General features: G+C 32.9%; 3 protein-coding genes across 3 annotated transcripts in view; 2 read left to right on the forward strand and 1 right to left on the reverse strand.

The window, feature by feature from the left end:
* mim (missing-in-metastasis) overlaps positions 1-18,162 on the reverse strand; it is a 165,649-nt gene that overhangs the window by 36,552 nt on the left and 110,935 nt on the right. The window lies entirely within an intron of this gene.
* On the forward strand, positions 48-5,312 carry LOC149478501 (phenoloxidase-activating enzyme-like). Its single transcript, XM_089709234.1, has 6 exons — positions 48-179; positions 2,250-2,333; positions 2,693-2,828; positions 3,418-3,617; positions 3,923-4,080; positions 4,967-5,312. The coding sequence occupies exons 1-6, from the start codon at positions 125-127 to the stop codon at positions 5,228-5,230; spliced, it is 897 nt and encodes a 298-aa protein (XP_089565360.1). The 5' UTR covers positions 48-124; the 3' UTR covers positions 5,231-5,312.
* On the forward strand, positions 7,086-16,062 carry LOC149478502 (phenoloxidase-activating enzyme-like). Its single transcript, XM_089709341.1, has 8 exons — positions 7,086-7,161; positions 11,729-11,877; positions 12,341-12,492; positions 12,683-13,029; positions 13,338-13,491; positions 13,826-14,034; positions 14,410-14,564; positions 15,299-16,062. The coding sequence occupies exons 1-8, from the start codon at positions 7,110-7,112 to the stop codon at positions 15,551-15,553; spliced, it is 1,473 nt and encodes a 490-aa protein (XP_089565467.1). The 5' UTR covers positions 7,086-7,109; the 3' UTR covers positions 15,554-16,062.

The following is an 18,162-nucleotide window of genomic DNA, read 5'->3' on the forward strand; positions in this document are numbered from 1 at the left end:
GACCATGATATAAAAACGATCAAGTGAGATGATAGCGAATTCAGTGTTACAACAACTTTTGTACAACTTACACGCCTTTTTTAGATAATTATTACGTTAAATAAATAATTTATTGTATTTAAACATGAATAGTATAATATTTTGTGTGCTGGCTGCGTGCTTTTTTAATGTTTTTGCGGGTGAGTGACCGTATTCGATGACGTTTTTATATTATTAGAAGATAATTCATTAATCATTTATTTTTGATCTACTTTTTTTCTAATTTGATCCTTCAAACACAAATTATTTAATTAAAGAATAATCGAATAATATTTTAAATAAAAATTCAACTTACTTTTATGAAATAGTTTAAATTTGAATTTTAAGATAATTTAATACCCATAACTAATAAAATAATTTTATTATTCAACTAAACTAAGCACTTGCTGAAATTTATAGGTAGCGACAGGTATCTTATATTGAATAAAACGATATTAGGAATAACGATACATACATATTTAAATTGAAAACTAAACCTAGTCTAAAATTATTCAAAAAAGATTTAATTTAATTTAACAAATAAAATCAACATACAGACAGACAAGCATCAATCTCATATTATTAGACCAAGTGGTATTTACAACAAATGTCAGTATTTTCATACACATTATGCATAATATGCCTTATTAATTCTGGACAAAAGATTCGATTTAAAAAAATTAACATTTTTTAAATATTACAATGAACGAATTCTGAAAATAGACTAAACTGAAAAGAAACTAAATCAATCATATACCTAAAAGATACGAATACATTTTCAAAGAGAATGAAAAAAAAATATCAATCAAATTTCCCATTTTCTTTTTCTAGAGAACAGTTGGTTTATAATGAAAAATCATATTTATATCAGATAATATGCTATGCAAATCCGATATATCGTTAAACTAGCGGTCCATCCCGGCTTCACCCGTTGTACCTACCTACTGAATAAAACATGGTAAATGTGCAACTATGAAAGAATTTTCAAAATCAGTCCAGTAGTGCAAAAAATGTCCTGTATGTAACATTATAATAATAATCATTGTGATATATTATCAACTTTTAAATGTAGATTTATTAATTTAGATTAATAAAGATTTATTAATCTAGAATCTAGATAAATAAATTAACGTTTTAAACTAGTATTTGTATGCCTAGTCGTTCTGGTTTTCATTGAGAAAGGTTATAGCCAAAAGTTGAAATGAACAACTCCTAAAGTAACTAGTTTACTTTATTCATAATTTCCATGAAAGAGTACCTTGAATCATATGACAAAATGTCTATAATTAAATAATTTGTTCCTTTTCATATTTATATAGGTATTAAGTTCTTCATTTTCATTCAATTCCATAGGTAAATTAAGCATAATATTTTACACATCATTCAAACATGCAGAGTTTTTGAACAAACTAAAAATATTTTTATTTCGAATTGAAACTTAATTATTTCGTATTAGATATCTACCAAGTTCAATTAAAGAGAAAAGCTATACCATGAATAGAAACCTTAAAATAATAAAATCTACTAAAACATTGTACAAACCAGTCACACAGCATCATCCACATATGAATATTATTACCTTCATTCATAATATTAACGATAATTTTATTAATATACCACTTACTGCTTCTCATGGCATGGCCATCGATATTTAAGAGGCAATTGTAGCTTATGCATAATCAATACGTAATATATTATTCTTTATTATTTTAAAAGCATTTTATAACAATCATGTGTAACTTATGCTTATGGTTGCATAGATAATAAATAAGGAAAAATCATTTTGAAGCGGCTTGTATGTCGTGTTGAAATTCGATTGTAGCAGAACACTCAATTTTTTAAGTAATAATTTCTAAATTTATATTTATACTAGCGGTCCGCCCCGGCTTCGCCCGTGGTACATATTTCGCAATTAAAGGTAGCCTATGTTCTTTCTCAGGGTCTAAAGATTATCTGTGCCAAATTTCATCAAAATCGGTCCAGTAGTTTATGCGTGAAAACCATACATACATACATACAAACCTTTCCTCTTTATAATATTAGTATAGATAAAATACATAAAATCCGATTACCAAGGTATCCAATTTTTTTAGTTATAAAAAAAATAAGCAATTTGAACACACCTATGCACAATTTAACTGGATTTTTATCTTGTTGGCAACCGATCCCGCAAATTTAAACAAATATCTTATAAAAAAATCTCAACATTTAAAAAATATTTTTCGTTTCAGATGTCTGCAAACCGACCGAGAGGATACCAGACCCAAAATCCAGCTGTTGCGGTCTTCACTTGGCCACAGCTCATATAAAAGACAGTAAGTAAAATTTCATCATAAATGTTTTTCATACTGCTCTTTAAGTATTGCACTTATCTTTACTTGATTTGCTAAAAAAATACAATTATTTCATTAGTTGGTTTAAAAAATCGTTGAAAATTTCCGGGAAATATCTTTAAAATAAATTTCTCTAAGTCATACAGTAGTAAATACTGACTCATTAAGATTAAATGAAGACTTCCACTACAGACTAGCTTTTATATCCATAAAAAAAACGAATGAAACATTTCAGTTAAAATATACAAATAAATCGACTTCTGGGTTCATTAAAATATACCCCAAAACCAGCAAAACAACAAATATCGATGACATTCTTCCTAACAATACAATACTTCCAGAGGGTGACGCAGCACTAAACCAATTCCCATGGCTTGCGCTGATAGAAGACTCCAAAGGCAGAATAACATGCACCGGAGCTCTCATCACTTCGAGATATGTACTCACAGCAGCTCAGTGTGGGATACAGGGAGAACCGTGAGTTAATTCTTCGTAGAGATAATTAATTTTAGAAAGAAAAAAATTAAATAACTGCATGAGTATTTGCTTATGCTGCAAATTCGTTCAATATTCCAGTCAACATCGTTCACCATTTATAGACACTACTAGGTTTCCGCCCGCGGCTTCGCCCGCGCAGTCAAAGAAAAACCCGCATAGTTCCCGTTCCCGTGGGATTTCCGAGATTGCGTCGTTTTCCCGGTATAAAAAGTAGCCTATGTTCTTTCTCGGGTATCAAAATATCTCCATACCAAATTTCATGAAAATTGGTTCAGTAGTTAAGGCGATGGATTAGTTCTGATAATGGAAGAATGTAATATAATAAAAGCAGAAGGCATAAATGCTGCAAGACCCTTTTTCAAACTTCAAGCTTCAAAGTTTCATGATCTAAAACTACTCCTAAAAGAAGCTCAACAATAAATGTGTAAGTTAGTAGAAGAACCTGTAGTGTAGCAGATATTTTATCTATCGTAATAGCACCACGAAAATATCTGCACAGCACATATTATATACTCGTAGAATTCAATCTTTCCAGTCTAATAAAATCTAATAATTTTACTCTCTATAGAATAAGCGTACGCCTCGGTGAATACAACAAGACGAACACCGAACTGGACTGCCTGATGGTGAACGGCGCTAAGAAGTGCGCAGACCGCGTGATTACAATACCGATAGAGTCGATGAAACCCCACCCAGAGTTCACGAGACAGAACCTGCGAGTGAACGACATCGCTTTGATTAGGTTGAGGAAAGCAGTTCCTTATACCGGTGAGTGTTGAAGGAAATTGATTAATGTAAACTGTACAAGATATTATCAGAAATAGAAGTAGGGACAGCGACAAGTGTGGTCAATTTGATCAGACCTTGAACGAATAGAAGTATTTAAATTGTTTCCTGCATATTTATCTTCGAGAAAATCAATGCACTTCGTACTACGTTAACAAATAACAAAAAAAAACTAATATAAGTCTAAAACTAAATCTCGCAAGCACCATAAAGTAACGGAACATTCCACACCACCACATCTAAACTTTACCATTGATCTTACAACCAACCCATTTCCCAATTTACAGAATACATCCGACCAATCTGCCTGCCCAGCATCGACATGAACCTCTCCACGCTCAAGAACCTCAACTTCATCATCGCAGGTTGGGGCAGCAAACCTTCAAGCTTGCAAGAGGACGACGTTGTCAAACACTTCGTGGAAGTCCCTTATGTGCCATTAGAGGTACTTTTTCTTGATTACTTTAATATGGGTAGTTGCTGTCTGTCGTCGTCCTTTTATTTTCCACTAGCGGTCCGCCCCGGCTGCGCCCGTGGTACATGTTTACGTTTTCTCTACATAAGAACCATCCTCGTACTTCAAGGAATATAATAAAAAAATAATTATCGAAATCGGTTCAGCCGTTCTCGAGTTATGCGCTTACCAACACATTTTGAGATTCATTTTTATATATAAGAAGATTAAACAATTACAGGTTTGGAATATAATACTTAACTATAACAACAGTTTCTTCCCAGTAATATATTATAGTTTTTCGTACTCATTTGTTGGGAATTGTATTTATTCAGAACTTTTAATCCTAATCAATTGAGAGTATTATGACTTAGTGTTATACAAATCAATGAATTAATTTGCATTTATTGAGAACTGATGAACAATTATATGGTCTACATTACAATAATCGTTACGATAAAACGTTGCATAACATTAGATACAATTCCGCATCTGAGAAACATTAAATGAATTAATGCAAATATGACGTACATTTAATGGTTGAGACACAATAACGAGTAAATCATAAGAGATAACCTTTTAAAAAACTTGCTTAGCAGTATTTTTGTAGACACAAAGTAGATTCATGTTTATTCTATTATGATATAATTTCTCTTAACAAACGAATAAATTAGACGACCCAGATAACTACCACCAAAGAAAATATAAAAATAGCAGCAAATAAAATCTTCTCTACCTTCCAATGTTTCATTTTATACCAAGAAACGCACTACCCAACATTTAAACTTCTTCCATACAAACTGACCACCTTGGATTCGATATTTAAGTTTTATAGTATCTATTCATCTAACCTAACCTAACCACCTTTCTTTCCCAGCAATGCAAAGCCGCCTACGAGAAGTACAACCCTGGCCACTTCGCGATCAGCGACTACCAGATCTGCGCGGGCGGCGTCCAGGACCGCGACTCGTGCCGCGGTGACGGCGGCGGGCCCCTCATGTACGAACTTGACGGAAGACATACCGCTGTAGGCATCGTCAGCTTTGGCCCTAAACAGTGTGGAACAGATGGCATCCCTAGCGTATACACTAACGTTTACAAATACTTACCCTGGATAAAGAGTACCATCCGACCGTATTGAATACATAGTTATAAGCTCGCCTGTATCTAGTTTTAAATTAGGTTAAGCATATTTTTAATAAAGCACTGATATGATTTCTGTTTGTTTTGTGTTTTGTTATTAATAAAATTATAATTATTCCCCACTGTCACTTGTTTTAAAGTAATTTCATGTTGTTACTTTAGCTGGTATTATAACTTGGCAATACCTTCGCAATACGTATACTTATTTCACACTATGTGCTGTTACATGAAATACAAAATTACTAACCAATCAAAAACAAATATCCATACTTGGAAATGTTGTACTTGGAAATGAAAACTGCTACAGGACAACAATACAAAAATGTTCAATGAACGTTCCATCGATTTTATTTTCCTTTTACTATCACACGCATTCATTCAATACATTTTTGATGATTCACATAAATCATTCCATAATGATCATTTTACTATATTAACATTTTTTTAGGATTTTTTTGTAGATGCAACTTTTCTTCTGACAATAAGAAACAAAAATCTTAGCAAATTTTGTGATAGGAAGCTTTTCGCAGTTGAAGACGAATCAATATACTACACTAATATTATAAAGAGGAAAACTTTGTTTGTTTGTTTGATTTTAATGAATAAGCTCTAATAATTTTTGATTTTAAAAATTCTTTCACCATTCGAAAGCTACATTATCCACGAGTAATATAGGCTATATATTATCACGTTAAGACCAACAGGAGCGGAGCCACGCAGGTGAAACCGCGCGGCACAGATAGTTTCATATTATACATATTTATATAAATCTAAATTAAAAAATACTCGTGTACGTTTGTAGTTTAACTCCTCCGACACGGCTTGGCCGATTCTCATGAGATTTTGTGTACATATCGGGCAGGTCAGAGAATCGGTCAACATCTTTTCCATATCCCTAAGGAAATGTAAGGCAGAAAAACGTTTTCCGGGACAGCCAGTATACATATTATAATAATTCGTATATTAATAATTAATATCACGAATAATTAAATTATTACGTATTACTGCGGTTTTTATCACTATAAACGCGTAACATCCTTCTACGTACCTACAGTAGAAGGATATCACGCGTTTATAGTGATATACGCGTTTATAATATTATATAAATAATGCATTAGATAAGTAAAGGAAACCATAGTTTGAGATACAATAAGCTTACAAGCGATAAGCTAACCTATCTCTGATCGCTATCTATCGTCTGGAGGACTAACTGCTTACTAGAGGTATATTTTTCTCTTGGAATTTGTCTATTTGAGCGTCACAATAACGTTTTGACAGCTGTCAGCCAGTAATGGCTGTTCCCAATATCGTATCTATCTTACGATAGATTAAACCTTACTAGCTATCGGAGATAGTTGTATATCTATAACCGTAGTTTGAATATTGGGAACGGCCATAAGTACATAGGATTTCGATTCAAATATAACTAGTCGCTTTCCGCAGCTTCGATCGTGTTTAACCAGGATACAAAAAAATAGCTTGTAACTGCTAAATAGTGCAGTTATCTACAGGTGAAAATTGTATCAAAATTTAAATTAATGAAGTATCTTTTTTAATTTAATTCAAACATTAAAAAGTAAAATCTTCATAATAGGTATCGTTTTTGATGTATGTACTTGTTAAACATTTAAATTATATGACAATACATAATATCACTTAACATTACGACAATAAGAGACTTAAATGCCTAGTACTATTCCAAATACATGTTAAAATAGAGCTTTAAGCACTAAAATTTATTTTTCCTTAAAAATCAAATGATAAAACGGAAAACGCAACCAGCTCCCCGACTATAAGGATTGTCGTACAAAACTTGAAGCGTGTCTAAAGCTCTTCGCTCAGTTGCACTTTTGTTACCGACGCGTGCGCACGTCAAGATGGTGCCTCTCATTTTGTTATTATTCGTTTACTTTGCAAACGGAGAATTCGGTGAGTAATGTGTTTTAACTACTTAGAATATATAATGATTTATATAATATAAACTAAAACTATATATAAGTTCCCGTAATATTGACTTGAATAAAGATCATTTTCAAGTCAATAATACGGAAACAAAAACAGTAAACACGTGGTTTATTTTTGTGTTTATGTCAATGCCTTCTAATATATCTGCCTCAATCGAAAACGACCTAATACAGAACGATTTATAAACTTAAAAAATTGTAATAAAACCTCATATTAAAAGTTATGTGACAATCTTTGGTAATCTACTCGACACTCATTCATAACCTATTAGCTTTTTTATTTTCAATGCAAACTACGATACTAACATTAAACTAACCTATAAATTAGACATATCAAGACTAGATACAACTAGAAAAACTACAAATATTGTTTTGTAAAACCCCAAGGCATCATATCATCAACACATACAAAGATTACTATCATGATTCAAAACCGGTTCTTACGTCAATCTATTTTGTTTATATCGCGGTACAATTTGCAAATACGACTAACATGAACAAGCATGAATTGTATTTCCCCGTGTATAGAATGGACCAAGTAATAAATAGGATATTTTTCATAACTTATTTTTTTATGATAGAGCAAGAAAAGTCTACCTGACGTCAATTAGTCGCCTCCTATCACAAACACTAAAGATCAAACGAGCGAATGCTCATTCTAACCTCACTATGTCAAATTCTTTTAGTGCAAACAGACGTAGAGCATTATTTAGTTGTTCTTAGTGCGTTCGAAAATATTCTAAGATTCTTATACTGAATAATACTGAATAAGTTTCGGAAAAGTTTTCGTGTACGCGAAAGAATGCTCTTGCTCTAGTTCTAGCTGTATGTTCGTTTGATGTAAAAGCACCGTTACACTGGTGGTGTTGTATCATTAAGTTATTAGTCTCGTTGTATCATTAAATGCAAATCTTCCTCTTGCTCCTGTTCATTGATATATCGCAATTATTATTAAGGATTTATTATTAATTTAATCTCAAGATTACCTTTCCAATGGTAAAGTCGTTTATGATTCACCCAAAGTCTAAAGGGGAACCACCACAAATCAAAGTTATTACTATTAAAGCCACAGATTTCTTTAGTATTTTCAACATAACCACAGATATATAGAAAATCGAAAAGATTCTATGCAATGTTCTAATACTGTACAACACTGAATACAAGTTTTCGTTTACACTAAAAGATCACGAAAGAATGCTCTCGCTCTATGTTCGTTTGATGTAAATGCACTTTAAGACTAACACGACTAACCGTATCAAAACGAACAATCGTAAATAGTCTTATTTAATTAATTATTTATTAATACGATACCAATTAACAACAAGAAAAGGCTAGAATCGACTCTATCGCAACAACGCATCTCCGTATATGGTGATATCCAAAGATCATTGCAAAGAAAAATACACCTTGCATACAAATTTCAAAATAATATCTTTCAAATAAATAATAGTTATTATTGACTAGGTAAATTTTAAATAATTGACACTTATACTGTAAATACAAAAGTTTGTATGTCTGTATCGTTTTCTCAAACTACAGCAAAAATATTAAACTCGAGAAGGGCTTAACCTATTCGGGAATTTTTTTCTAACCTTATTAAGACGCATGGAAGGTCATTATGAAGACAAAAACCTAAAAGGGGCAACAGGACAAAATACTGTCAGTTGGGGCATTCTTATCAGTTATTATTAAAAATATATAATAACTAGCGGTCCGCCCCGGCTGCGCCCGTGGTACATGTTTATGTTTTCTTTCCATAAGAACCATCCTCTTACTTCAAGGAATATATTAAAAAAAAAATTATCAAAATCGGTCCATTCGTTCATGCGTGATGCCGTGACCAAGGAAAATGGGTTTCATTTTTATATATTAGGTATATAGATTATTTCAAAATATGATTCATACCGGAAAGTATTTAAATATCCTTGAATTAATATTGAACTCATCAAATTAGTAATACTTAATACGTTTTATCAATTTTAATGAAATTATAAACCTGCATGGTATCCTTTTTTGGTTTCAGACCGCACTTCCAATTAAATTAATATTATCTATAATTATTATATAAGGCAATATAATATAATAATTTCCTTAGCAACTGATCACCAAAACAATATGTATATTGACTGACCGGTTGGCTTGGTTGGTAGTGGCCCTGCCTTCCAAGCCACAGGTCGTGGGTACGATTCCCACCCGGGGCAAATATTTGTGTGATGAACATACTAGATGTTTGCTCTGTGTCTGGGTGTTAATTATCTATATAAGTATTTATTTAAAAATTATATATGTATGTTTATCAGCCATCTGGTTTCCAAAACACAAGCGAAGGGGGTATGGGATCAGATCACATGAGTAGAAAGACGGAACAGAGACTAAGCTTCTTAAGAACGTGCAAAATTGTTACCTATTTTGGTAGGGTTGTCACAATAGGTTAAGACAAATTAAACAAAACTACCTACTACAACCCAACCTAGGTATGTACACACTTACAATACATACATACATACTTACAAATGCTAAACTTGTAATAATAATGAAAGGTAAAAACACACCGTGTACAATTCTCATCTTATTAAAAAAGGACCTAATAAAATAAACGCAAGTAGGTACTTACTTGAAAAAGTAATAATCAAAATATTTACTCACCTATTGTACTCCTTGAGATAGTTGAAGTATGATATATTTTTAGTTTTTCTACTATTATTCATACACACAGTACAATAAACAACCATTTTTGACAATGAAATATTACGTTTTATATTAAAATATTCAAACTTGCAAGTTGCAACTAATAAAACAAACAACGTGCGTCGTATCAACCCTGAGACTGTCCTATGCCTGTGCAAGCGCAAACCGGTTTTTTCCAGAATCGCTGCGTACGCGACAAGCGGCCTGCGGTCACACACACATGCCCCGCGTACTTGTAGTAGTGCAATCGATTCTCGCGTTTGTTTGAAGCTTAGTCTCTGTTCCGTCTTTCTACTCATGTGATCAGATTGTGCCGTGTGTGAAAATTGTCCTGAAATATTTATTTATTTTATTTATAACCTTAGAGTATGACAAAATAATTTACTTATTTATACATGAAGGTTTTTTGTTTGTAACAACCAAGCTACATAAATACTTTTCCGATTGAACCTTTTTTTAAATTTTAAACGACGTGTATAATTGATTTTATCACAAAGTAAACAATACATACAATACCAATAATTCAAATGTCTGTAAAACGCATTCTGATAATCCAAACGTCTGTGAGTAATATATATTTTAATGCTAAAAGAGCATTTATGCATATCTAAATTAAAGCTGACATTTTAAGAGGTACCTACAGCGTAAAACCCGTGACTAATACTTGAACCTAAAAAGAAACAATCTAAGATAAGATTAATATAAAACAAAAACCGAAACAATTTGAATAATGCATTCATTTATAATATACAAACAAGTGACTGACATTTTCGAAACGTTATCATAATAAATCGTGTTTTAACGTCGAAGCTTTTAAAATGGATAAATATAAATGTTAGAAATTATAATTCACTCAATGTATCATTTAAAATTTAATTTTTAAAGCATTCTCAAGCTAGTATTCGACTTGCTGCCGCATAATATTAATTCACATAGATACCAAATAATCATAAAAATCGCCCCTATTAAAACGATATAAGAGCATAAAATAATAAGATTCAGCACTAAGCCGTCACTTGTAAAAATGACGGCTTAGTGCTGAATATTATTCTAGATATTTTATATCTTCTAGATAGGTGACCTGGTGGTTCAAATGACCCATAACTTTTTCAACATGGGCCTGTAGCCTATAAGTAAACAATAATAGAAATATATTAACTATACTACTAGTATACAAGAAGTTTAAAAATAATATAATACAATTTTCCTGTTTCTCGCGTGTTCGACACCGTGGGAAAAAACGTCTATGTCGTTATAATTTTAGCACGTTTGGCAAAGACCGTTGCGTCTCTCCACATAGTTTAAAGAAGGTCAAATAAAATATCACAAAATTTATACAAAACGATACTTACAATGCTTTTAGTACTGCCTCTGATATTATGACCAAATAGAAAAGCATTAAAAGTAAAGATTTTCTATATAAAACAAATTACAAATAGTATTAAATAATACTATCAATACATGCAGATGCACATCAATAGATGCAGATTGCATACCATCCGGGCAATCCAACCAGCACATCTTAATTCTTAACATCTAATACAAAAAAATGTTGTGTGGTTTTATGAAACCACGGTAAAAGTGAAACTGTTCGAACGGTTCCGAACACTGCTGTGTGTAGCGCATGTCGCGTGACGGTCGGCTGCCGAGTAGGTATACCTACTCGGCAGCCGCGATACACGCGACATGCGCTACACAGACCAAAAAGTTTGAGACGATGTAATAAAAGTTTCACTTTAAAAAAAATCATCCGTGTGAATAAAGTACCTACAGGATAGAACCTCCTAGAATACCAATATCCCAAATCCTACCAACAGAACCCATACTAATACTTAATGTTACAGATGCAGATTGCATAACACCATCCGGTCTACCCAGCCACTGCGTCTCTCTCCACCAGTGCGAAAAACTGAAGCCGCTTATCAGAGGGACGGCGGAGGAACGGGAGTCGTTGAAGAACTGGCACTGTGGCTTCGAAGGCGACGTGCCTACGGTAAGAAATCTTTGACTAATCTACGTTACGACGAAACGAAAGAATGTCGCTGAATGTAAACAAAACGTAAGAACAGAGAGAGATGACAGAATATCGTAAACTCTGATCCAATTTGTCCAAAACGACTACAAATAATCACGACCGTTGAGTCAAGAACGATACGACATAGTAGTATTTAAATGTTATGCTGATTTGATTAGAAAAAATCTGCAATAGTTTTGTAACTATTGACCTCAAACTCAATTGACAAATACAAAACCAATGGCAAATGATGAATCAAATATTAAGGTTAACCTCTAGAAGACATCCAAATAAAAAAGCAATTAACAAATATATTTTCCATTACAACACTCTTCTATTTTGTGCATTTAGCATACTCACTCAATATGAAACAGTAGCCACAGTCAAAGCACACAAGAAATAACATTACATAATATAATAATCATTTTTTTCTTTTCAACAGGTATGTTGTCCACCCACAAGCCCAAAATCGCAATGTTTCACGCCCCTCGGAATGCCTGGAATATGCGTTGCCAAGGAAGCTTGTCCAAATATCGTGGAGTTACTCAAACCGCCCGTTTCCAAAGATAGTCTAGATTTCGTCAGTAGATCAAAGTGAGTATGATGTATGAAATACCACTTATGTGATAACATAAGTGGTATTTCATCGATAAAAATAATATAATTTTCCTCCTAAATTCGACAGAATTAAACTACTTCTTCACCTTCAGTTGCAAAATTGTATCTAATTTTGTACCAACAATTGTATGAACATTAAACTAGCACAATAATCTTATTTTCACAGATGTAAAGGACCTTTCGAATTGAGCGTTTGCTGCCAGGAACCTTCTAGATTACCAGTACGCGCTGGCGACGACGAGGAGAAAATCCTAACACCATTAACCGACACTACAGATGCGCCGATATTCCAAACGAGTATCGTTACTGCTGTGACGGCACCAGATGTTTTTGTAACACCCAATCCAATCACCATAGATGATACATCTATCCCTGATGTAGACAATGTACTTCCAGTACCGCTTAGTGTTGGCGGCACGAATAAGTTTGATAAACGCTGCAAAGATGAAGGTATACCTGATCCCAGTAGCGGATGCTGTGGTATTGACAGCGCTGGTGGTAACAGAATCTTCGGTTAGTATAAATATTAGGTGCCTTAATCATTCATATTAGCAAGAAGACATATTGAAACTATCGTCTTATATAGATATAACGTCACATACATTTTTTCTTAATGTCCAGAACTAGATGCCAGAGGTACTTCGTATCACTAGAGTAGAATTTTTTGTATAATGTTAATTATTTACTCGTTTTAGTTCAAGTTTATAATCGCTTATAAAACAAGTCAGATTACTTACTGCAACATGATCATCAGGAAGAAGAATAGTTAATTTAATAACACGGACCACACTGTATTGCTTATAATTAGCTTTTACTTCCAGGTGGCAATGAGACAGCCATCGATCAGTACCCATGGCTGGCCCTAATAGAATACGCGAACAAAGCTCTAATGTGCGGCGGATCGCTTATCAGTAGACGCTATGTACTCACGGCTGCCCACTGCCTCGTGCGTCACGATTTGAAGAAGAGAGATGCGTATGTACTGAATATTTTTCTAATAGACTAGACAATCAACACAATTTTTAGATATAATATCTTTGATGGCACAAATAAAAAGTAGGAAACTGTGATGTTAGGAAAATTTTGATGACTAGAAATTGAAATGCAAAATTATGTTAGTACAATCATATTGCAACCCAGCTTTAACGCAATGCTATGATTGTTTGTAATTACATAAATAAGTTGGGACGTACAGTACAATTGTCTTATAAGTAATATCATCCATTTTCTTGAGATTCAAACTCTTCAGTTTTCTAACATTACTACATAATATATCAAATAATCTGTTTAATAAAACTAATGATTTCAGAGAATCAGTTCGTCTCGGCGACTACAACGTTACCAACCCTGGCCGCGACTGTGTAGAAGTTGACGGTGATGGTGTTGATTGCAATCTCGACCCTGTTACTATAAGAATAGAGCACATTATCCTGCATCCAGATTACAAGAGAGAGAAGACGGTTATGGAAGCCAATGATATCGCATTGATTCGACTTCGGCAATCTGTAGTTTATACTGGTGAGTTATAAGATTTATATGAGGATGATTATTATAGTTTACTAAGAAGAAATAAGAAATCATATTATTATATAAGCCGAAAATATAGTTAATAGAATTTTTATCTGTTTCTCTGTATGTAGGAACTGGTTAAGTTTAATAAGTACTGCATGAATTTACTTCAAATTTTACTTGAATATTATGAAAAGGTCGTGTCAACATATCTATGTATATCTATACTTACTAATATTATAAAGCTGAAGAGTAGTTTGTTTGAAAAGGGCAAAGCTAGTAGGCTATACCTCTATAATATCATCACGCTAAGACCAACAGAAGCGGAGCAATGCGGATAAAACCACCGGGCACACATAGTCAATTAATAAAATAAACTTCCAGACTTCATCCGCCCGGTCTGCCTGCCGATCACTGATTTCCTCACCCCGACTCCCCGCGAATTGTACCTGTATGCGGCCGGCTGGGGAGCTGTCAGTGAAACCGTCTCCACCAGCGATGTGAAGTTCCACGTTGACTTGCCGTATACGGATCCGAATGTGAGTAATATACATTTTCTGTTATGTTCTGACAAGTTTAACATTTACATAGAAATTCATAAACAGACAATTAATATTTCTTATCTATTCTGGTCGATGATAGGAATTTAAGTAATTTACCCATCTATGCCGACACAGAAAGAGAGAATGAATGAATTGAAAATTACTTACTAGAATAAGAGTAATAATTTATATTAAAATTAAAAGAACTCCGGAGTCCTACAAGGAGTGCAATGGGTCCGCTTCTGTTTCTAATTTATATTAATGAACACCAAATATAAACACTTTTAAGGCAATGCAGAATATGAGCCTTCCTATAAATATATTGCAAGTGAGGAAGGTGTATTTAGCAATTATATCAGCCTTCGATTAAAATATCTTATTATAGTTGTATAATTTGAAAGTGCTTCAAACTCAAACATTTATTTATTCAAATAGACTTCTTTTAGAAGCATTTTCGAATCGTCATTACATATTTTTAATATTTACCACCGATTCGGAAATAAAACTAATTTGTTAATAGCAAACTACCTATATTATTATTGTTAGTTTGTACGACTCAATTGAGCATCAACTGATTGTTATCAGGTAATTAAATACGATTATACTTACATCATAATAATTGAAGATAATTTTAAACAGTTTTTCTTCCAACAAATATTTGCCATGAGCAAACCATTGCATTTATGAAATGCCAAAATGCGTTAATACTAGTAGTAATTTCCTCCTTCCAGGTCTGTACAAAGCTCTACTCAATCCGTAGCAAGCCGATCATCTGGGATAAACAGATATGCGCCGGCGGCGAACTGGGCAAAGACTCTTGTAAGGGAGACTCCGGAGGGCCTCTCATGCGAGCTGATGAGAAGACCTTCGAAGTGGTGGGTATAACGAGCTTCGGAATCAAACAGTGCGGGAACCAGGGTCGACCCAGTGTTTATACTAAGGTGTATGCGTATATTGATTGGATAAGGAGTGAGGTTAAACCGTGATATAGGATAGAATACAATAGAATAAATTGAATATTTATTTATTATTAGTAAAAAAGAAAATATAGGTATAGCAAATTATGTTAACCACGAAAAAGAGTTTGGATTCAGCATTTCATGAAAACCTTTTTGGAAAATTTTCATAAGGTGTATTATTTTTTATTTTGTTTTATAAATACAAATGTTTAAATATTAAATTATTTAAGAAATACATATATCAGAATACTTAACGAAATGGTTCTTACTTCAGTATTTATTTTTGAACAGTATTTTTATACACATGAAGATAAATATTGTATAGTTTTTAATTATAACCAAAATACTCATTGTATTATATTTAGATATTTTATAAAGTATTTTTAAGTATTCATAGGAACTATATTATGATTAATAAGAACATGAAGAGATTTAAATCAATGACAATTAATGTAAAGTATTTTTATTGAATGTTTTTGTAGATTAAAATTAATTACGTGTTGTGATTATTTATTAATATGTAGGTACCTCATAATACGTTACTTATATTTTAATTACCTATGTAATCCGCCTTTACAATTGTATTTCTGTCTAGCTGATTATATACATTTTGTATAAAATGTTTTTTTTTTATAAATAACTATTGTATTTTTTTTTGTTTTGTAATTTACAGATTAGAAGTGTTGCGTAGATTGCTTTTTAATTTTTATAAAAATAAAATAATAGTTATTGTGCACATAAATTATAATTTAATTGCATGTTTATGCGTCTTCTACCGTCTGTATAATGGGGAGTGCTCTGAGGAGTTGTTTGAGCTGATACCTGCCGCGGAATTCCACAACCGTACCGCACGGCATAAGACCAAGTTTCACGCTCACCATTTGGACCTCTGGCGCTCTAGTACGGTGCGATTTACCCGCCACTTCATTCCGCGCACAACCAAATTGTGGAACAGCCTGCCTTCGGCGATATTCCCGAACGCCTATGACATCGAGGCATTTAAAAAGAGAATATACCTCCACCTTAAAAAGTCGGCAACACATCCTCGGACACGTCTGTAGATGCCTATGGGCTGTGGAATTGCTTACCATCAGGCGATCCACATGCTCGTTTGCCTTCTTTCATATATAAAAAAAAAATTTAATCTGTAAATGGATACGTCGCAGACAATATCAATGTTACTTAACTAATTTTAACATTTCCGATTATTATTACCTTATACCACAAACGCTCTTTCATTAAAATATTGCTAAGATTTTACAATTTCGTCTTATTTATTGAAAAGCATCGAGATTAAAAAAATATAATTAATAATTATACATATTGTTTTCTTTACCTACACCTTTTACCGATACATTTATTATTATTCCTCACCGGAATCGAACCCAAACCTCCTAACGCTTACATTTTAAATTTTTAACCACTGCACCAAGGGGTCAGTCACATATCACAGATCAAAGGTTAATCTCTTAAAAATTGTAATTAAATCGTGTTTAGCAGTTTCATTGAACACGTGACTTTAATAGAGGGATAATATTTCCTCGTCATTAAAGAACAATTAAAACTAATTGTTGACAATGTTTCTTGTAAGAGTGCGTTTTCACTTATAGCCCATTTTATATTTCTAAATTTATAAATTGTATCGATTGTATGTTATATAAAAACTTATATGTAATCATAGGTATGTTTATTGTCTATTCAATCATCAATGTATGGTATAGAGAGGAATTTCATTAAAGTAAAACTATTCATCAACTAAGTATAATTTTTTTTTAATTCAATCACTAAAAAAGTGACATACCTATGCTTAGTGTTTTCATTTTTTGCTTTTGATCATGACATGACATTCGGGCGTAGGTAGTCGGGTAAATATTTTATTGCATAGCCAATAAATATTAAAGTGAAAACTTCTTTAGCGGCGTTGGGTATAAAATCTTAAACTCGCGTCAGGACACGTGGCCTGATCGAAAAAGCGTAAGACGGTTTTTTTTTAGCCCTTATATTCCATGCGTAAGACGGATACCATTCCAAAATATCAAACATGCTGAACGTTAATAATCAAGTTTTCACTGCTGCCGGCACTCCCGGAGTGCAATCCGTCTTTTTTTATTACATTACTTACAAGTCACTAAGTGAAAACGCGCCACTAACAGACAGTATTCATCTTAATATTTTAATAGCATACACGAACAAAAACTGCTCCCATAATTCCATTGTTTTTTTCAACGTTTAAAAAACCCGTTTGAATCATACAATACAAGAATAATAAAATAATTAACGCTAATCAACGAGACGGCGCTTGAAGCCATCTTCAAATCAAGATGAAATACATAACATTCCAAGTTTTATACCATAGTTCATACTATTAGAAAATAGATAAATGTATTTTATAAAAAAAAAACTACTACTCCTTGATACAATAGTTAACAAATGAGCTTGGGGTCCTGGGTTCTATTCTTAACAGCATACAGATTCTGACTTCTTGAGAATTTTCCGAGAGAGAAAATTATTTTATTAATATAAGGTACTAGCGGTCCGCCCCGGCTTCGCCCGTGGTACATGTTTACGTTTTCTCTACATAAGAACCATCCTCGTACTTCAAGGAATATAATAAAAAAAGAATTATCGAAATCGGT

Source organism: Colias philodice, chromosome 22 (assembly GCF_061535455.1).
Source record: "Colias philodice isolate Cphi_HAF_F1 chromosome 22, ilColPhil1 Martin Lab GWU primary, whole genome shotgun sequence".
NCBI lineage: Eukaryota > Metazoa > Arthropoda > Insecta > Lepidoptera > Pieridae > Colias > Colias philodice.